This window comes from Centrocercus urophasianus, unplaced genomic scaffold (genome assembly GCF_019232065.1).
Source record: "Centrocercus urophasianus isolate 14NV4802_14NV808 unplaced genomic scaffold, USGS_Curo_1.0 seq_13, whole genome shotgun sequence".
Classification (NCBI taxonomy): Eukaryota; Metazoa; Chordata; class Aves; order Galliformes; family Phasianidae; genus Centrocercus; species Centrocercus urophasianus.
Genome location: NW_024884475.1, coordinates 54,485,308 through 54,506,999, shown reverse-complemented (window position 1 = coordinate 54,506,999; position 21,692 = coordinate 54,485,308). Strand labels below are relative to the sequence as shown.

The 21,692-nt window shown below is 43.6% G+C and overlaps 2 protein-coding genes across 10 annotated transcripts in view; one reads left to right on the top strand and one right to left on the bottom strand.

The window, feature by feature from the left end:
* LOC122156912 (probable E3 ubiquitin-protein ligase HERC3) overlaps positions 1–12,273 on the top strand; it is a 42,749-nt gene extending 30,476 nt beyond the window's left edge. For 2 of the 3 annotated variants that reach the window (XM_042812179.1, XM_042812180.1), the window contains exons 17-25: positions 84–173; positions 1,433–1,603; positions 2,229–2,372; positions 3,742–3,908; positions 4,940–5,006; positions 6,470–6,552; positions 9,259–9,442; positions 9,935–10,037; positions 10,658–12,273. In XM_042812179.1, coding sequence (XP_042668113.1) covers positions 84–173; positions 1,433–1,603; positions 2,229–2,372; positions 3,742–3,908; positions 4,940–5,006; positions 6,470–6,552; positions 9,259–9,442; positions 9,935–10,037; positions 10,658–10,866 — 1,218 coding nt within the window. In that variant the 3' untranslated portion in view covers positions 10,867–12,273. Of the gene's footprint in view, positions 1–83; positions 174–299; positions 474–1,432; positions 1,604–2,228; positions 2,373–3,741; positions 3,909–4,939; positions 5,007–6,469; positions 6,553–9,258; positions 9,443–9,934; positions 10,038–10,657 lie in introns of those variants that run through there. The other variant, XM_042812181.1, reaches the window with a different exon arrangement.
* Positions 12,274–12,498: 225 nt separating this feature from the next.
* The window catches only part of FAM13A (family with sequence similarity 13 member A), a 115,405-nt gene continuing 106,211 nt past the window's right edge, over positions 12,499–21,692 (bottom strand). For all 7 annotated transcript variants that reach the window (XM_042812182.1, XM_042812188.1, XM_042812183.1 and 4 more), the window contains 4 exons: positions 20,574–20,657; positions 16,600–16,796; positions 15,907–16,008; positions 12,499–14,965 (listed from right to left, as the gene is read on the bottom strand). In XM_042812182.1, coding sequence (XP_042668116.1) covers positions 14,839–14,965; positions 15,907–16,008; positions 16,600–16,796; positions 20,574–20,657 — 510 coding nt within the window. In that variant the 3' untranslated portion in view covers positions 12,499–14,838. The remainder of the gene's footprint in view (positions 14,966–15,906; positions 16,009–16,599; positions 16,797–20,573; positions 20,658–21,692) is intronic.

The window sequence follows — 21,692 nt, the reverse complement described above, 5'->3', positions numbered from 1 at the left end:
TTGTTTTTATGACTCTTTATTTGAAAAAAGTGCTTGTAGAAGCTGTAAGTGGGTACAGATTTGTTTGTCTGTTTGACTTACAGGATGCTGTGACTCTCTGTTCTTATCCTTTCATCTTTGATGCTCAGGCTAAGACCAAGATGTTACAGACAGATGCAGAACTGCAGATGCAGGTAATCATTCTCTCTTCCCCTTTTCCTGCCCTATTGCTTTTTTCCTGTCTTTTGCATTGGTGCCTGCGAGGAAAGGAGTTCATTGGGAGTTACTTTGTACCTCATTTTATTGTTTTCATGGTACAGGAGAGCAGAACAGTTGGAGAAGCTGTTTGCCCAGGGCAGACAAAGTGCTTAGTTTTTTTGAACTCCGGGAAGTTTGGTAACATCAGAATTGCCAGTTGTGCAAATAGTGGAAGTCTAAACTATATAGAGAAGGAAGCCTAACGTATTTATGAGAGTCCAAGCATATGAATTAAGGTGAGTTCTCTCTTACAGGAGCCGGAAGGCTGGAAGAATAGAATGGCTTTCAGGTTCAGTGGGCACCTTTTTGCATCTTCTGCCTAGCAGAGGAATGGTGGTTGTCGGAACTTGAGAGTTAAAATCTGACTTCTGGTTCTATATGTAAGCTTGGCCTGCACTCACTGAGCAGCAGGAGTCAGCTTCTGATGCTCTCATTTTGCTGCTTTCTTCTGTGTATTTTCAACTCCCCAAACTGTCAGCAGCACACTGCTGTGAGGAGGGGATCTGCTTTGTCTTGGCAGAACAGCAGGCTGGCAACAGTTGTATTGTCCTGAGAGACAGAATCTTTATGAAGACAACCACTTAGAAACCAAAAAACAGTACTTCTGTGAGTGCTGGAATGGAAGTTTGCTTTCCAATGGATTTCTGTCTCAAGGTCATTTGAGTTTTTAAGTGAATTTACTGCATGAATTTGTTGCTTACGACAGACGAAGAGCAAGAATGAATACTCTGTGGGTAGTCAAACCTTTGACTGGACTTTGTGTCTTAACTGACACCAGAAAATCTGTATAAATGAGAGCTTTCAATTGTATGCAGTGAATTCCTTGGTATATTTTTATCTTGTGTGTTAGTAACACAGTTTTGCTTTGCAGACTGTATGATACCTTATCAAAATTGTGTTCACACTATTTCATGACTCAGTAGAAGCTTAATGAAAGTCTTTTTCTTCCACCTGCCTGTCACTAATGTCAGAAGGTGTTCAGGAATTTAATATCTCTTCTTAATGTCTCTTTCTTAAATTTGTGAATTGTTGATCTCAAAAGGTGTGGGTGTGGAAAATGAGGGTATGAGCAGGCACACATGCACACAGACTTGTACAGTGGTCACACAATCCTCATACCCTGGAAGGAAGAAAGGAACATCAGGCATATATCTGTTTTCCTTCCAGCTGTTTCTCACGCCTTTCTTGTTTACAGGTGGCAATAAATGGTGCAAATTTGCAAAATGTCTTTATGCTTCTCACCCTGGAGCCTCTGCTGGCCAGAAGCCCTTTCCTGGTTCTTCATGTTCGCAGGAGTAATTTAGTGGGTGATGCTCTAAGAGAGCTGAGTATCCATTCAGACATTGATTTGAAAAAGCCTCTTAAGGTGAGTTTTCCTTAAACCTTCTCATGCAGCTGACATTTCCGTAGCCTTTCTGCCCTTTGCATTACCACTTCAGCAATGTCCTGCCATAGCAGTAAAAGGCAGGGATACATGTCTTCAGTGGGGGAGCTGGATCTTTCTCCTCTCTGACTCTGGGAGTCTTTTGGCAGTAATCAGTTCACAGGAAGCCAGTTAGAGGGTTTGCTCTCTTTTCCTGGTGACTCATCTAGGTGAGGGGCAGGAGGGAAGTAATGTCTGTGATATGATGTGTTGTCTGTTTTGCCATTCTGTGGGAGCAGGGCACTTACAATAAAGTGTCTTTTATCTCTGAGCGGTTGCTGCAAGGTTCAGTAACTGCTGTCACGCTGCTTCTGTTGCTGAGGAGGCAGGTGATTATGATTAGATTGCTAACAGGAGAAACATAAGAAGTTAAAGTTTATATGATTATCAGATTTGCCACTCTGTGCTCCGTGTCCTTCCCTGCAAGCCGAGTGCTTGAAATTGGCTCCAGGACTGTAGTGAGGTGGGGCATGTCAGGCAAGTTGCTCTGCATGGCTTTCAGTCGGAAGGGTGTCTGATTCATTCTGTCTCAGCTCTGCACCCTTGTTACTGACCTTCTTTTTTGCAGGTCATCTTTGATGGTGAGGAAGCTGTTGATGCTGGAGGGGTGACAAAGGAATTTTTCCTCCTGTTGCTGAAAGAACTCCTCAACCCCATCTATGGCATGTTCACTTACTACCCAGAGTCAAACCTGCTGTGGTTTTCAGACACGGTGAGCCCTTGTCCTCTGTGCACACAGGTTGAAATAATGTACTGCTTCAAATGATAATGAAGCTAGTGGCAAACGATGGGAAAGAAATGATTTTCCTCCTTTTTTCCATCCACATAATGTGAGCTTTATTTTCAGCCCATGTAAATTAGTATAGGCCCATTGCCTTTGATTATGCCTGTTAAGGAATTGGCTCTTTATTCATATCCTACAATAAAGCTTGTATTAAGTATCAGATGACAGTTAATAGAATTCTCAAATAGCATGAATGTGATAATCATGTGCTGTTTTATACAACCAGAGGTTTAGGTCATACCGGCATTAAAATTCAGTACTTCCGTTGCTGTTCACGTAATTGCAATCAATCCACTTGTTCATGCATCACTGTCACCTTCAGGTTTGAAGCTTTGTAATGGTCTGCGTGAGGAAACTCTTAAAAAGTAACAGTGCTGTAGTGAGCACTGGTTGGTTTGGGAAAGATAGGAAGTTCTCAACCTCTCAGATAGCTGGAGGTGATTGTTTGTATTCTTTTTCTTCACCTTCCTAGTTATGTCATGAGTTGGAAAGTGATGTTATCAGTGTTATCAGTGAGGTACACTTGCCGTGGTGGGGGGTTCTTTTAATGGATTAATTACGTTGTTGAAGGAAGGAAATGACATGGTGCCTTTTGTAACTTGTGACAGTATTACAGAGCAATTACTCTTCGCGTTAAAGCTGTAAAAATAACAAATCTTTTGACACTTAAGAGTAATGACAACGTGATCACTGAAAATATCTGAATCACGTATTTACAACGTTTAGCAAATCCAGGCAATGAGCCTGGACTGACCTAGCAGCGTGACAGTAAATACATGAAGGAATGAAACCCTGTGCACCAACAGCTGCCTGTGTTTGCCTGGGTGGCACTGTGGTTATGCATAAGCCTTTTAATAGAAGCTAGAGTGAGCGACAGGGAGAGAAGTGCTAACAGACTTTCTTGGAGTACATAGGTGGCAAACAGTGAAGCTTTGTTAATGGCTGGACGTGGCTCTGGGCAGCTTGGCCTGGTGGCTGGCAACCCTGCATATAGCAGGGGGGTTGAAACTGGATGATCGTCGTGGTCCTTTTCAACCCAGGCCATTCTATGATTCTCTGATAACGTCTAAACGTAGAGGTTTACAGAAGTAATAGGACTCTGTTTCTGAAGCTTCATTCTGTGCCACACTCCGGCAAGGCTCGGATCGAGGAATTCACAACCAGACTGGGACCAGACACTCTGTTTTTGTCCCAGTTGAGATAGCAGGGGCTGTCTTCTTCATGCATGGGGTAAGAGTGCAATGCATCGTGCCAGAAACATTGCATCTCATCAGGATTTCTCTGTGTGGTTTTGAAGTGTTTTGTAGAACACAACTGGTTTCACTTGATTGGCATCATATGCGGTCTTGCAATATACAACTTCACAGTGGTAGACCTTCACTTTCCCTTGGCTCTGTACAAAAAGCTCTTGAATGTGAAGCCATGCCTAGAGGATTTGAAGGAGCTGTCCCCTACAGAAGGAAGGTACGAAAAACTAAATTTGCAGCCTGTCTGGGAAGGGAAACCATCCATCTGAGATTGAGAAATGGTACAAACTGCTCAGCACATCATCTCCTGGTCCTTCTGAGTGACTAATTATTTTTGGGGCGCTGTGAGACCAGCAGACTGCTGTGGTGAATGTCATATAAGCCTTCTCTCCCCTGGGCTGTCAGATCTGCTTGGGTAATAACCTCTGTAGCCACCTTGCTAGCCCCTGAAACTCAATATCAGCACAGCCAAAGCAGTGCTGCTCTGTAGCCCAGTTACATGCGTGATCCCAGATCCTAGCCTCAGCTTTTTTCCTCAAGCCAGGCTTGGGCTTGGCCCTGAACCAACATAACTCTGACCTGCTCCCATGAGCAGATCCCCAAGAAAGGGGGCTGAACTGGGTGAAGAAATGGCTTTTTCTAAAATCTTCGTTTAATCTTTTCTACCTAATTGCATGAGGATATTGGTTTTCTTTGACAGGTTAATGTCCCACTGCTGTGCGACTGCTGTCTCCTGTCTCTGGAGTCACTGTCTGGTTTACCAGCACAGAGCTGCAGTTGTATTTTACTAGAATTAAGTAAAATGTCAGAAGACAGCAAAAGGACTTGAATGATAGGAGAAGAATATCTACTGTATAATGGAGATAAAGATTCAATTTTCCACTACCCTGTTTTCTTCCTATCCCTCAGACCTTCTTTATGTCTAGGCATAAATATCTTACAGCCCTTGAAAACTAGAAATGTAGCTCTGTGTGAGGCCAGGATGACTACAGAGTATCCATGTACTGGGTAGGCATGGACCACGTGGATACTTTGTGTGGACTAGAGCCTGTCTTGTTTCTAGCGAAGCATCTTCTCCCTTGAAGCGTATTTCTTACTTTTTCAGGTGACACAGAGGTCCTCTTTCTTGCAATCATATTGCCCAGCTGTATGATGCTTTTTATTTTTGCCAATTTTCTTTTTCTTTTTAAATGCATGGCTTTTTTAATATGTTTTTCTTTCTTACTTCTTTCCCCCACTCACATATAGGAGTCTTCAGCAGCTTTTAGATTATCCTGGGGAAGATATAGAGGAGACGTTCTGCTTGAACTTTACAGTAAGATGTATTTAACATACAAATGCTGTGATTGTTTCAGTATGGTTGAAGCCCATTCATGTGTACTGTGTGTTTGTTCTAAAATATGCCTGTAGCAAATACCCTGTGTTAATGTTAAGACGTTAAAATGCTTTGTTGTCAACTCTTGTTGTGTGTATGGCAATGAAAACTAAGCTAGTAAGCAGGTTAAATAGAGTGGTTTCCAGAGTAGCTGTGTTGTCACTGTGGCATGTGACATAATGCCAGTGGCTGACTTCTCACACAGCAGAGTAAGAATTAGATTCCTAAATCCTCCTTGAAAATGGAGGCTTTGGGATCATTGGGCCAGTGCTTGAAATGCTAACACAGTTTGCAGTTTTCCTTGCTGTCATAATCATATTTTTATATGTAAAATTTATATTGATTGCGTTTGGTTAGGCTGCTTAGAAACAAATATTTTCTAGGGCAATGAGGTAGTCAGCTTTCCTGTGCTTCTAGAGTAATATTTTTTTCTTTTCTAGCTAGTAACCTAGAGACAATAATTCCTATTACACAGTGGAGGTTCCCTAGAATTAAGAGTTAGATCTTCATGTACATTAAGATATCAGGTAGGACTTTCCTCATATGCAAACATATCAATACTCGTGAAGAAATACAGCATCACTGTTCTCCAGTGGTGTTTTCCCGTGCTGCCCTCAGGCAGGTTAAGGGCTTCCAAGTTTCAGTGCCTTTGAAGTCCTGTTGCTCTAACAGACTGAGTGGTAGATTGATCTTGAGCATGATACAGACTCTTGGCTGTCTGTTCAGGTCCAGCCTGGGGCAATAACAAGGTAGCAGGAAGCCCTGCTACACACTGTCAAGCTGGGAGAGTGCTGTCTATTTCTTGTTCCCTAAATGAGAACACAAAGTTTCTTAAATCAAGCTTGTCTCTTGCCTGAGTCAGACCTGAGTCTGCCTTTAACTCAAGCAGGTCAGAGCTGCAACTCAGGATGAAGTAATGCAGCCCTAATTGTGATAATTTTGCATGTCCCAGGTATGTTTGTACTGGTGCCACTGTAGGCCAAACAAGAGAAGCAGTTTGTCCGTGGCCATGTTGTCTTGCAGTGAGAGCAAATGAATTAATCAACTGTTCTTCCATTGTTATGATAATAATAGTAATAGTAATAAAAAGCAATTCTGTTCATTGCCAAAGCATGTGGCCTTATTTAAGTATCCTTTTTATAGTTCGTAGTCTCTTGTTGACCTAAAGAAAAACCTTTTTCCATTCTGAACTTGCTTTTAGGCTTAACATCAGTTCTGCAGCAAATGTAAATGGTAGAAAGTGGTGACATTAACAGGATGGAAAAAGTGCTCAGCATATACGCACTTCTCTGTCCCACCCTTCAAATGCCACTCGTCAGCTGTGAAAGAGAACCCTGTATCTTTCTGCAGGCACATGGCCTGAGAAGTACTTGTAGTGAAATTAATTTTGGTATTTTATATAGATCTGCAGGGAGAGCTATGGTGTGACAGAGCACAAGAACCTGATTGAAGACGGTGACAAAATTCAGGTGCAGAAGGACAATAGGTAAGTGGGGTAATATGTGGGGAGGGGCTCACACTTGTGATGAAGTCAGATGCACTGCCACAGAAAATTTGGCTGAGATGAAAGGTAGGGGAGAATTAGAAGTCACTGAGAAGTCATTTGTGAACAGATTGTAAGACCAGCTGTTGAGAAAGTTACTGGGTGCTTGTGACATTTACATACAGAGTGAGGTTTGCATCTACCAGTGTCTGAGAAATGTCCCACAGCTTTTTGGATGGGTATCTTCTCTATGAAAGACATTAATGAAGAGCCCTGTCACAGCTTTCTCATGCAAATAGCAATCACAACACGATTTTGGCCCTTGAAGGTTAATCCCCATGAGTGGTACGGACAGGAGCTGTACCTGAAAGAAGTAAAAGGGAGACTGGCAAACTTGTTTGTATTGTTAATTCTGGAGCAGGAAACATTCCCTCATGTATGCCTGACAGAGGACCACCATCCCTGATCAGAGCTATAAGGCCCAGCTGTATGTAAACAAATTGCTTTGCATTTGGCTGAAACCTTGAGAGTTACTGCAAGTACTGTTACCATTTACCCCTCCTCGATTTTTTTTCCAGCTGCTAAAGTATTTTCTTCTTTCCAATCCTGTAATTGGATTTCTACAGATGCCTTGATTACTTGAAACAGCATTCAAATTCTTTCTCTGCTGGCAAAACAGTGTGATCCAGTCTTCAGTCAGCAGGATGGTTGGGGGTTTGTGCAAGGACTGCTGAAGACCTTACTGGCAATTCTGGAGATGAAGTCATCTCCTATTAATCTGATTATTTAAAATGGTTCTGATTGTGTCTAGAACCATGGCTGTAAAAGCTTTGTCTGTATTAACTTTTTAGCTACTTTACTGCAGTTTTACTGCTAGGTAGCTGTCTCCATATGAAACTCAGGTAGAGATGGAGCAGTGTAGATGCGTCTCCCTGTAAAGGGAAGATGGGCAGCAAGATGAGTATGGGTGAGTTTCAGACAATGAAGATGGAAATGCCAGTGCTGGTCTTTAGTTTATGTAGGCATGTACATTCAGAAGCATAATAGCATTTTTATTGCTGTGTGCTGCACTGGCCTGGGGGAAGGATCAGTGGTTTTAGCTCAGAGCAAATGTTTGGGAAGAACATTCAGGTTAACTCCTTCAGCTGTGTAGTGAGGAAGGACAAGAAGAGGAGCAAATCCTTAGAAAGAAAGGCAGGTCTGTGGCTGCACCACCTTAATGCATTCCACAATGCAGCTGCTTTGTCATGGCCAGAGTTTTGAACTCAAGCTAACCTCTAAATCCAAGTCTAGACATGGCTGTCAATTCATCCACCTTACTGCTTAATGACTTCCTCTGTTGCTATGTTTAGAGGTCAGGGACCAAATTGCTGCCCTGCTGGCCTCAGAAGCGTGCTGTGTTGATGCCTTTGGATGTTGCCCTTCTCTTTGAGCAAGGTTCACCGGTAACTGAAGGGTCCTTAGGATTGCTTTGACTGAACAGTACTGAGTAGGAAATGCTTGCTTTTTCCACTTCTCTTTTGAAGTTCATATTGGATATCACAGCATAAAATGTTTTGGTAAATGGCTTGTGACTGTAACTGCCGGAGTGGTATTAAGCAACAGTGAAGTGTTTAATCAGCCTGGGTTTCCCTAATGCTCAGGTGACCATCGGCAAGATGACAGCAAAACAAATGCACTGGAAAATAAATCCCCCTTTGCTGTATAATTTATTTTTCCAAGTCTTCATATTTGACAGTCTGCTTCCTTGTTTTCTTTTTTGAATTTCTTACCCATCTTGTGCTGCTTTTACATAGCGTATGCACTGAGAATTCCTCCATCAGAAGGTCACAGTGCTTCTTCCAGCTGTGGTCTTCTTTGCAACAGTTGAGACACTGGGCTCTGCTTGGTTCCTTGGTCTGCATCTGAGTGGGAGCAGTTCTTAAAAGCCAGGCAGAAACAGCTGCTCCACCCATAGAGACTAGTTTCATGTTCCAGTTTGTCGTCAGATTATATCATCAGGAAATATTTCAGGTCATTGCAACAGTAGAATTCTAGGGTTGCACTCAGATCCTGGTGCTTCAGAATGAGAAAAGAGAAGATGAAGGCTCCTAAGTTCCTAACAAAATCCGAAGACAGTTTGGCCATGGCCTGCCACAAGCTTTTTGCCAGTAACTGCAGAATATTGTTTTTATTTCAGTGCTGTTACTGGGAACCTTTGAAGCAAAACAGTGCTGTCATTCTGAGGGAAGTCATTCTCTTTACTGCCTATTCCAGAGGCACAAATTCTACTTTTATTTAACCAGAGTGTGAAGGCTGAATAAGAAATTCCTAGGTTTATTTTCTTGTTCTGTAGTAAGAGAAGTAATTTGAGGAGGAAGTTAATGGGCCATGTAGTTTCAGATTGAGACTTTTCAGAACAGGATTTCCTCAGTCTGGACTCAGTGGGGACTGGGTTTGGAGCAGCTGCCTCTGCAGAATCACAGCATGCCTGGCCAGGCTCCCAGTTCTGGAAGTGGCAGCCTCTCTCAGAGGTTAGGCAGACACTTGGTGCTACCTGCTGCCTTAATTCTTTGTCCATGTTGCAATGATTGAGCTTGGTGGTGGTGGGACAAACTTACTGAACACAAATTTTTATAAGACACATTACAGGCAAAAACAGGAAAACACACAGTGCTGCTGCTCAGACATTTATGTGAAAATGCTTTTCTCTGTCTCTCAACGTCCTAGGGAAAAATTTGTTGAAGCCTATGTAAATTACATCTTCAATTGCTCCATCCACGAGTGGTACACAGCTTTCTCCACTGGCTTCCTGAAAGTGTGTGGTGGGAAAGTCCTGGAGCTCTTCCAGCCCACAGAGCTCAGGGCCATGATAGTTGGAAACAGCAACTACAACTGGGAGGAACTGGAGGAGGTAAAGCTTCCCTTCTCATTGCTTTTGTCTTTTTAACAAGCACCAGGAAGGTGAGCACAGAGGGACATGGGGTGTGGTGAGCCACAGTGTCCTTTTTTGTGTACCTTGTTCGTCTTGCCGTCATTCACATGAGATGTCTTATTGCCCTGTTACTAAATACAGCTCAGGGAGGAAATTAGGGACGAGAAAGAAAAGAGGAGAAGGACTTCAGTCTGGTTTTTATCAGTGTGACGGCTAAGACTGTAGGAAAGAGACAAAACTTAGAGTAAAACTCGCTCCAGTACACAAGGGCAAGAAAACCCACCAAAAACACTGACAGAGGGTCCAGAAATTGTTGCTCTCCTTCTTCCTCGTGGTACTTCCACTGCTCCATTTCTTAACTGCAAAATAGCAATCCCATGTCAGACAAGAGAAGAGATCAGGGCTGGTTTCTGCTTAGATATTGCTTTCTATTGCTGGATGCAGCGATCTAACTTTTTGCTTTCCTATTAGAGTGCTGTCTATAAGGGAGACTACACTGCGACGCACCCAACCGTGAGAATGTTTTGGGAAACCTTTCATGCATTTCCCTTGGAAAAGAAGAAGAAATTTCTCCGTGAGTATTTTGCAGTGGTGCAGGCTGTCTGCTGAAAGAAAATAATTGGGTGGGAGCGTGCAGAGCTCCAGGGTTGTGGCGCACTGCATTAACAGAGAGTGACCCGGCATGCATGGTTAGCTCCTCAGTTACGTGTTCATCAGATAATCTGCTTTGTCCCCGTTTCCCCCTCCAACCTGAAAACCACTGTGTGGTTGAAGTGTTCACAGGGCCATGTGTGCAGTGGAAGTACACCATCCATCTATTATGTTGCTAGGTGGCAGATCATGGCAGCCCCCAGTGCCTATTTGTAACCTGATTGCTTCTTCTGTAGCATTGCAACACTCATATTAGGGACAAATGGGGCAATTTGGGGGTGATAACCCAAAGAAGCTGACATGTAATGAGTAGGAAAATGAGACCACCGTTGATGTGAGAAGGTGTTGTTTATCACCTCTCCTGATGGCTGTCTCCATGTGGGAGGGGAGTTGTGTGCTGAGAGGAAATGCCCTCGAGAAATGCCTTGAGAAGTGCACCTGTATGTTTTGCTTCAAGCAAAGGACTAAACGACCTCCAGAGGTCTTCTCCAGCCTCAAAGTGAGGTGCTTGCTCTGACCAGCTTGCCTTCTCTCTGCTTGCAGTGTTTCTGACGGGCAGTGACCGCATCCCCATCTATGGCATGTCGAGCCTCCGCATTGTCATCCAGTCCACCGCCAACGGGGAGCAGTACCTGCCTGTGGCACACACCTGCTACAACCTCCTGGACCTGCCCAAGTACAGCAGCAAGGAGATCCTCAGTGCCCGGCTGGTGCAAGCCATTGATCACTACGAGGGCTTCAGCTTAGCTTGACTGGTGTGGGAGAGGCACAGACACTTGGGTACATGGTGGGCTTGGGTTTATTTTTGTATGTGAAAGGATCGCAGCATTTTTGGGGGAAAAATAATAAGAATAGATTTGGAGAATGCAGTCTCAACCTAATGCTGCCAGTATTTTGTGAGGCTTTAGCAGGCAGGGACTATTGCTTTGAATTTTCTGATCTGCTGAACACAATCAGTTCAGTGAGCTTTTCTGTTGTTTCCCCTCCAGATTCACAGCAGTGCCCTACCAGCAACTCCCTCTAGTTTGCTTTTATCGCCCTTCACATACGCGTTGATTCCTTGTTTTAGATCAGTTTATGTACTTGGTGTTCCTTGCACGTAGGCTACGGTGGTAATTCAGGATGAAATAATCATCACCTTTTAAAAAAGCTGTGATTCCCCACACCCTTTTTTTCCTTCCTTTTTTAAATGCAAGCTGGTTCTTGCTTACGTGGAGTGAATGTATCCCCTCTGCTCTTTGGTCCTTGGCAGATGGTACTGGGCTGAGGTGTCACTTGTTATCCCCAGGTCAGTTATGGTACGTGCTCTGTCTTTTTGCACCAGTTATCTCATGGAGGATGTGTTGGTTGCAGGGTTGGCTTGTTATTCCTCTTCTGTGTCAAACTTTGTTCCCAAACAATGTCTTCTTAAAGGATCATCGAATTCCTTTATGTTAAGGCTTGTGGATGGACAAACCGTACTGTTAACAACAGGTTTCTTGGACTGTGCCTCTCTTGTGTTGTTCTTCTGTCCCCATGTTAGGCAGGGGGGCAGAGCCAAGTCCAGTGTTTCCATTCTATCAGATGTGTTCTTCATTACAAGGAGAGTTGGCAGTGATTATCACTGCTGCTTTTCTCCAGAGGAGTTCTGCGTGCCTGAGGATGTGTGCAGGCTCCCCAGTGTCATCAGGCCAGAGGAAAAGAAAGAAGCATCAGATTCCTGTTGGTGTAGTATCTCTCTGATTAGAGGCTGGTGTTATTACTGCAGCTTATGGTTGGAGTGGAGCCTGTGGCATCTGTTTTGTTTGGCGTGTGCTGGGGGGAAGGCTAAAGGACAATCTGTTATGAATTGCAGTGGTAATGTGCAGTAACTGTACAATAAAAGATGAGCGGGCAAAAGCGTGAACTGTATCCTGTATGGTTGGAGAGCCCCCATCCCATTAATGCTGAGTAAATGACTACCCCACTTTTAAGGTATTGGTGTAAATCTCATTTGAAGCCTGAGGTTTTGCAATTGAGTTGTTCTTAGGACATATTCTTTATGCACCACGTTCGATATCTAGTATTGAACTTTGCACCTTGTAACAAAAGGTTATAGGTTTTTTCTTGGCAAAGGGAGGAGTGGAGCGCTGGTAATGTAATGCAGCATTGAAGAAAAATAAAGCAGCATATGAAATGTTGATAATGGGTGTTTTTTTCAGAGGGAGGGAGGGAAGGAAGGAAAGGAGTGAGGAAGGAAGGAACTCCTGCAGATGTACATCTGGAAGTCCAAAGCTAGCCTAGGATTTTGTCATCTCCTTCTTCTCCATGTCAGTCTTACTTACTTTCTTAACAACAGTGCAGGTGGTGGTTCTGGTTTTTGCCACAGGGAAAACAGCATTTTAGAAATAGAGAGGAGGCAGCCAAGTGTGTCTTTTTTTCTTTTTTAATTTACAGTTTTACTTAACGGATTCTGTTACGTTTAGCTTTCAAAGTTCAAAAATATAAACTCTCTAAAGTGCATAACTGTACTTACATTTCATATAAACTATCTGAAATTCTAGCAGTATGCCATGTAAACAGCAGTAACTAAGCATCAGAAAATGCTACAATCTCATCAGTTCATACAATGCAATGGACTGTTCCCTACGTATCATTTATCAAGATTTGTCAGGGGCAAAACTCAGCAAACATCATTTATTGGTACACAGTGCAAACAGGCTTTTAAAAATAATCAGAGAAATCATACTCCTGGGAAGTGTTGGCCCACTACAACATGAATGAGGAGGAAAAGGGGCAGGAACTACACCAAGCTTCCCTTCCTGCCAGTCATCTTCAAATGCAGTTTCTAAGCCCAGCTGTAACACTCAGCGCATCAGATCTGCAGAGGCAGAGCCCCACACCTCATGATGGACACTCAGTGCCTCTTAGAAGTCACACCCCAGTTCATCATACAAACCCTTGCAAACAGGGAATTCAGCCTTCACTACTTTTCTATAGGAGCGGGCAGTTCTGCTGTCAGTAGAAAACAGCCCCAGGCTCTCCCTAACAGAAGCACATCAGCCTCTTATGAGGCACACTGCCAATGCAGAGCCCTGGGGAAGGGGGAGGAACGCCGCCTCCCGAGTAGCTGCGGGGTGCCAAAGAGACCTGCCCTCAGCACCAGCTTTGGCAAGAATGAGCACAGACGGCACAGCACGTGGAAGGGGGCGAGTTTACCAACTGCTCCTCTTTATGGGCCCTCCTGCCTGCAGGGAGAAGGGAAGAGAGGAGCTCTTCTGTGGGCCCTGCTCCTGTGTGAAGCCTGGCTGCGATGAGGTGCACGGCACCCATCGTCAGCTCGTCGGCTCCTGCACGCAGCTCCCCAGGGAACTGAGATAAAAGACAGCATCACCTTGTGATACCAGAGCCAAGCCCCATTAACAAGAGCGTCTTGCCCCAGGTCCAGGGGAAGGGCTGTGGGGCAGTGACTGCCTGCATGCACCCCTGAGTGCACAGGGCTGCAGAACTGTCAGCTGCTCGCTGTGATTCTGAACTTGCTGCCTTCACTCCTTCAGGCAGTGATTGTCCGATGCAAGAACTGGAATCCAGTGGCCCAGGACTCTTATTTCAGATCTGATAATGTTTAACTACTCAACCCTGCACCTGAGACACGTGCAGCACGTGGCTCCAGGCTTTCACATCCCTTCAGTATCCTCTGCCCCAGCGTACAAACTACACCCAACAAAGCCACAGGGAAGAAAAGAACATCCTCTGTTGCCACAAAGCATCACTGCTTCAGCACACGTTGTCTGGTGGCACACATAAATAAAACTGAGGCTAATGGGTGTGCATGACATCCATGTGGACATTCACCCTAGGCTCTTATACCCATTATCAGAAATGTAAGGGCTGATGTGGTGGGTCCTCCAGATGCTTGACAGCTGACACTTAGCTGAGCAGCTACCAAACTCCCAAGGCATTCTAACTTAAAGCTGATAAAACCTCTTCCCAATTGCCCAAGCATCATAATCTCACAGCATTCACCTTCCAAGGGGAACAAGTAGGCACGAGCCTTGCTGCACATCTCCTCTGCTTCGCTATTCCAAACAGATGTAGGTATTTTCTTAATTGAATTGGCAGTCAAAAAAGAAAAGCAGTAAGAAAACCCAACTGAATCCTGTGCAAAACTGTAACTCAAACCAGTTCTGGGCTATGACCAGGATACACTTCCAACATTTTATAAAGCAATGGAAGTCTCTGAACTCCAAACAGTCTGGTCAAAAGTCTGAGCAAATCTTTACTGTAACTACAAGAGAACAATCTCGGTGATGCCTGACCTGTGCCGTCACATGAGATCGGGTCAGGTCTGGTAAAATAAAGTGGAAGCTATTTGATGATTTAATCACTATTCATGCTACTTTGCCTCTTGCTATGATATCCTGAAGAAAAGAAAAAGCATAGTTGGCTTTTATATTCTAAATATTACATGATCTGTAAGCAAATCAAAACAGAAGGAACCCTTCAGTGCAGTCACTGAGGACAGCATCATGTCTCCTACACTGGCAAACCATTTTGGGCATCAGGCCTGGAGAAAGAATGGACAACAGCAAGTGGAGAGAGTGATGGAAAGCCACCCTTTCTCCCTGTCCTGCCTCTGGTAATGGCCCTTCAGTTCCCAGGGAGCTGCTCAGCCCTCCCAGCCAGGCTCTCGATGCATCCACTTCATGCACTTGTCCGCTTGGCGCTCTCTCTTCTTAGTGTATTGGCAAAACCACTCTCCTCCTTTACATCATCTTTGAGCTAATATCTCTTTTACTGATCAGGACCTCCAGCAGCCTCAGCTTGGCCTTAATCTGCTTGTATTCATTGTATTCTTCAGCCATAGGAGTGCGGTCTTCTTTCTGCACATTCCTAGTAAGAGTAAAAGGAGCCATGAAGATTTCTCTACCAGCAGATCTTCCTTCAGTAGCCTTCCTCTATCCTCAGGCTACAGATAACAAAACACCTCCCTTCTTCTATTACCCAGCAGGGATAAAGCCAAATAACTTTTATACTTAGCGAGAAAAAGGGCAAGCAAATGATCTAATGAAGCAGACAGTACATATTGAGGCTTAACAGAATCCCATGCTTCCAAATGCAGAAACTTATTTGAAGCTCCTGCTTTGCTGAAATTGTCATCCTCTGCATGACAGTTGGAAAAAAAAAAAAACCAACACCCAGCCAACCAAAAGAAACCCCAACAAACCCATCAAAACAAGAAGAACCATTTCCTTCAAAAGAAATAAGATACTCAATTTCAGCTTAAGTGAGATTCAAGTCTTCTATGATTTTACGAAAACATTTAAAGTTTATGGTAGTGGCAAGAAGCTAATTTCAGGAGAATAAAAATATTTAAAGCACTCTATCAGCTCAAACATGAGGAGCTTTTTCTGATTCTTACATACCCAGCTATACTCCAGCAAAAGTACTTGTTAAGCTCATGTCTGAATACTTCACGGACATGCAAGATCAGGACAGAGAAGCAGACAATGTCACTGGGGAGAAAGACCAATTCTTCTATCCCTAAGGAAATATTCCACCATTCTTACTAATTTTGCTAGATGCAACTGGATTTTCTGTACTTACACTGCTTTTCAAAGTTATCTAAGGGGTTGTAGGCCCTAAAGATGTTTGGGAAAAAGAAAAAAGGCCATTCATTTTAATGGGCAACTGTATCTAACGTGAGTAAATATATCATGATGACAACAAAATAAACAGTAGTGAATTCAGGTAACTTTCCATAATTGGAGGCCTTTGTAGATGCCAAATTGATTAAGAACAGCTGAAAGACAGAGGAATAGCTGAGAAATTACCTCCCATTTTGTCGGAAAAAATTATCTTCAAAGTCTCTCAGTTTTTTTCTGATCCGCTTTTTCTCTTCCCTGACTTCTTGCAGCTGCTCTAACAGTTCAGGCCTGTTGTGTTTAAATACAGACACGATTATATTTATGAACACAATTATAAATGGAAACATACAGTAAATGTGCAAATTTGGTGTCGTGTGGATGCCAAGTAACTGAGCTGCTCCATAAGCGGCCCTGGGAATCTGGTGTTAATTGCAGTAAAAAGGTCTCTGAATTTACTTCAAGAAAAAGACAGCACGTAGGCTTAAGTCAAGTGTGCATGTCTCAATTCATCACTAACTTCAGTGAAAATTACTTGCTGAAGGTAGATCTGGTTTTGGTGACTTCTATGGGATTGAGGTTTGACAGCCATGCATTAGGGCTACCATCTAAGCGTGTATGCATCTAGGTGCTTAAAACTAGAAAAAGGAGTTCAGCTTGATGTCTCCAAAAATAGGAATGCCTTGTGGAGCACAGGGGTTGTTTAAACGATAAAAGCTCAGCAACGATAGTAGCTGAAGTAGAGGTACTATTTAGCCCAAGATTCCAACGATTATAGAAGTCAGACATCACTATGAGGAAAGGGTGGTTTTCTCCCAAACCCTTCCATGTAGGGATCTATTTCATTTCAAAATGAAGTGCAAAACAATTTGGACAACATACATGGATGCTTCATGGAGATTTGAAAGCCCCATATCCTGGTTGCTCCTTGGTGGTATCTTATCATCCACTGGGGAAACAAAGCCGTCGGCATCATCTTCTAGTTGATCCAAGAAGCTACGCACGTTGAAATCTGTTTTCATAGTGATTGTGAAGTCTGGTTTCACATTGCTGTCCTCCTCAGAGCCCTCCTCTTCCTCCTACAGAGAGAGAAAAAACACCCCCATCACACAGTAAGTTGCTTCCCTTCTCAGAAGCAAGCATCTCCTTTCACTGCATGCACTGGGAACAGATATGAAAATAAGTGAATAAGCAGAGCAAGCAGGCACTTGAGTTGCTAAGCAGTACAGTACACCAGGATATCACCAGGAAGACACGCTATGCCCAGAGCATATCAGAGAAATTAACTCAGATTGGTTAAGGAGACCCAAGGCAGCAAAGAAGAGTAGGAAAAAAATCTAGCTTTCTCAGCAACCTGTTGCTTTAATTCTTATATTCTGATACAGATAAAACCAATTTCACTTGTAATGCATGCTGTCTAGAGCACACCTGCCATCCTTTGCTTGTCTATACAAATACACCAGGCAGCACACACACCATCTCTCATAAGATACACCTCAATAGCTCTCTCTAAAGGCAGAGTTCAAGACCTCAGATGCTCTTTCAGTGCTACCAATGAGCTCAGAGGGATCTTTTTAAAGCCAAGTACTAGATATCATTGACTGTAAAGGCCTGCTGTTGCCAACAGGGTCCCAAACCTCAGCTCCATACCATATAGCTGTAGCACACTGAAAATTGGAGTGGAAACACTTGGTCCAGTACCATTTCCCCGAAGTATGCAGATATATCAGTCGTGTTCAATTTTTTTTCCTATAACTTACAGGCACAACTTTCGGAAGTCTCTGCTGCACTTTGTGTTTGCTAATTCATAGAATTCTCAAATGTAGGCTTTGCCACGTGATACCATCCAGAAATCACTTATATTTTCAGGAAACAGGACCCAGTTTTCTCTCACTTGCAGAGACCTTTCTAGAAGGCAGTTTTCAACCTTAATATAAGGCATGAGGTTGGAATAAGGTAATAAATCATAGAATCGTAGAATGGTTTGGGTTGGAAAGGACCTGTAAGACCAGCTAGTTCCAAACCCCTGCTATAGGCAGGGGCACCTCCCACAGACCAGATTGCTCGCAGCCCCATCCAGCCTGGCCTTGAACGCTTCCAGAGAGGAGGCATCCACAACCTCACTGGACAACCTGTTCCACTGTCTCACCATCCTCACAGTGAACAATTTCTTCCTCAATCTAGTCTAAATCTACCAGTTTAAACCCATTTCCTCGTCCTGTTGCTACTTGCCCTGTAGATTTCCTTCTTGTTCCTCTGTGTGTCCCTGCCTAGATTTAACTCTGTCTGGGTTTTAGCTTTCCCAACCTAGATCCCTACTTGGACAACTTCTCTGTAGCCATCCCTGGTAACCTGTTCCTGATTCCACTCCCTACAGACTTTCTTTTTGAGCTTAAGTAAGTCCAGGAGCTCCCTGTTGATTCACAGAAGCCGTGAGGAGTTCCATGAGAACTGCAGCAGTAAGAGCAGTCAAATGCTGTCCAAAAAAAAACACAACAGGCAAAAGAGTGAAAGGAGACCATTGCTCACTGCCATTTTCAGGACCCCAGGCATGCTGTTCTGTCCAGCTAGGTAGTAGCAGCTGGGCCTGAAGCAGGAGAATGTCATTCCTGCTGGCGTGTGGTGAAAGATTTGCTAACAATCAAATCAATAGAAACTGTATTATTTTATTCTATGGGAATCCCTTTGGCACTGAAGGAGAAGACCCTTTGCCCTTTTCTAAGAGATTAAGTTGCTTCTTGGCTCCAGTTCTGGAGGAAAAGGAAAAGGACAGTTTCATAAACAGTGCAAGAAATTATTCCCAAAGAGAGAAGCAAAGTATCCATGTAACTTGGATCTGCATATCTGGTAGCAGTCACTTCCCCAAGGACACCCATAAGCCCGTGCCAGCCAACAAGGGCCAGCACAGCAGGCTGGCTCGCTTGCCTTGCTCCAGGGCACACAGCCCACAGCTCAGCAGTGAGCCTCCTGCCAAAGAAAGCCCACGGGAGGAAAAGACAGAGCAGAAATTCATGCCACAAACCTACATCTGGCCACTACAAGACCTCTTAAAGCATTTTGCTGTTTAAAATGAAGGAGCAATAAAAAAAAATAAAATCTGAGCAAGAACCATTGCTTAGAAAGCGTCTCGTATAGAAATCTTATTCTAAATCCACACTGCCCTTTACATTCTAACCAAAATTATCTTCATTGACTAGATCCATTTGGCTTGCGTCTGTGAGGTTCTTTAGGCAATTGTGAGACATTTAGTTTCCAGAGCTACAAACATAAAATCTCCAGAGTAACCCAATGTCAGTACTCCCAGCATGCAAGGATTCCAGTGGTTCTCTAAACACAGAAACATTCAAGATATTCTGTCCAAACATACACAGAGTTGCACCTCATGCCATTGCTTAACCTCTTATCCAGCTCTCCCAAATGCTTTAAGAAACACACCAGGAAAACAACAGAATCAGGTGCTCATCAAGAGCAGCAGTGCTCTGTCTATAATGGATCCATACAGGGGGAAAATTCTTGATTTTCTTTTTTTTTTTTGGCAATTTCCTCTGTTTAATTCTGAGTGTACTTCAGTGAAAAGCTGCTGCATGCAGCATCACAGATCCCCCATAAGTGTTAATTGGCATTTCACCATTAATAGGCTTAATGAGAGCAACACCACAGCTCTCCACATTTGTGCTCTCTGTGGGAAACCAGTGAGATGCTGCCCTGATGCAGTACTTGCCTCACTAGTCACCAGAGATCACCACACTTGACAGCTGTAAGCTTTGAATCCAGCTGCACACACAGTTGAAAGACAGAGGACACAGAAATGCCCCAATCAATCAAATAAACCAATCCAGATTGCTGCTGCAGATTTGAGTGAGCTCCACGTTTGTTAATCAGCCTCTAATCAGCAGTTCCACATGCTTCAGTTTGCAGTCTGGTTTTAATGAATACATGCCTTAAACAGTTGACTGATACAGAAGCTACTGTCGCTGCTTTATCACAGAATCATCTTGGATGTCCACGTTTGCAGTATCGATATCAAACACTACCTATGTTTGGATAACCCAAGTCTGCTGAAGCACTTTTATTTCCTGCTACACTGCAACAGTAACAAATGCAAGCCAGGGCCCAGCTCCACGCTGCCTGTCCCGGCTGACAGCTGGACATCCCTTGTCAGAGGAAGAAGGACCAATATTGTAGCAGACTTCACCACCACGAACTATCACACCACAGTGAAATAAGAAAGCATCACAACAATCCCATCATCCAAATCTGACAGCATTAACAAACGTGACTGAGTCGTTCCTACTTCAATCCTCGTGTGACTTGGTTAGAAACGCTGCCTACAAGGTGGTGAAAGAGAGCCCTGGATAAAATAAGTCTGTCAATAGGAGAAGATATAGATGCTGTACGTGCCTGGTTGGCTCCGTGTGTGTGTTAGTTTTGTGAGATCTCATTCCAGCCATGGTGTTGTGTGCAAGTCACAGAGCGTTGGAGTGAGAGAAACTATTGCAAAATAAGTTAGTGTTATTAAAGAGGAAGGAGAAAGCAAGGGGAAAAAAAAAATCACCAAGCCAAAGTGCAAAGAACAATTGTGAGGTTTTTAGCAAAATAAAATATATTATGTGCAAGGGAGGGAGAAGGAGAAGGGAAAGAACACAAAGCCAATGAAACATTGTAGTCTTATCTACAACAAGGGAAGAATTTGATCAGAACTGGACAGGCTTAAAGCAGCTACTGATTTTTCAGGAAGACACACTGCAAAAAAATCAACACTGATGGAAAAAAAATAAATCAATCATTCTCTTTCATTGGTATAAGGGGAAAATTGATGCAAACTGAGCAATTAGTTAGCAGCTGGAGGTCTTCACCTTTATCTCCTTGAAGAAGGAAGCAGTTTCGCCCTCGATAATTGGTTGCAGCAAAGGGCTTCTCCGCTTGCTGGAGGGGGAACCCTGTGACAGGTGTTAACAAGTACGTTACATTATGAAACCCTTTCTCTTCCGCCACCTGCTCTCAGCTCATTCTCACTCACTCATTCGCTCAGCTCACTGCCAGACCATCAGGAGAAATCCATTTCTTAAAGAACAAAATCCACCTGGCAAACCCTTTGCATCTTGGACTGTTTTCCCTCAAGATGTTGCTTAGTAAGGGACATCACTGCTAAACACTCAAGAAAAAAGCTTGGATGCTGGAATACTAGCTGGGCAGGAACTACAAAGAAAATAACCCCCCAACCTGAGGCCCTTACACACACAAAAACACAACACACACTTGGTTTGCTCTCCAGAGCTACGATGTAAGCCTCGCTAGACTCTCCAGCCCTGCTTTCCAGGAGGCTGACTTTCCAATCAAGTCCTTCAGAATGGGCTTCCAAATGTATTCTGCCTCTGTGTGCATCTCTCACTGCTCATTTTAAGGGACTGGGCAAAGCCAGTCTCATCTCCCTTGTGCTAGCCAGTGTGCAATTTCAGTTTCGTGTCTAAACACGACCTGAGCTTTTTTTCCTGAGCTTCATCTTAAACTGCCAACACAAAGATGAAGGCTTTGTTCCATCTGAGAGCCAGCACTATCTTTACTGCTTGCATTTTGGGGAGTACTTTGCATATTCGAAGAGGAACAGCTTTGGTTTTAAATGCAGGACCACCTGCCACCACAGGTGCAGAAAAAAATCACGTCAGTGTGATTGACTGCACAGAAGTAACACTCTGCCAGTCCGTTCAGTTCAGCCAGCAGTCTACAAAAAAGCAGCCAGGACATCAGCAAAAACAGTAAGAGATCGTACATGACAGGGTAAAAAAGGAACCAAGATGAAACAATTCTCTTTCTTTAGACAGGCTATGTAGATTCTTGGTATACACTTAGGTTGAAAAATTCTTTAAAAATGGCCTACAGTGTACAAGCTGTCCAGAATTTGAGATACCATGTTTGCTCCCTAAAGGAGTGCATTGGATTCCATGCTGGTGTCAATATTTCCTTGCCAAAGCACC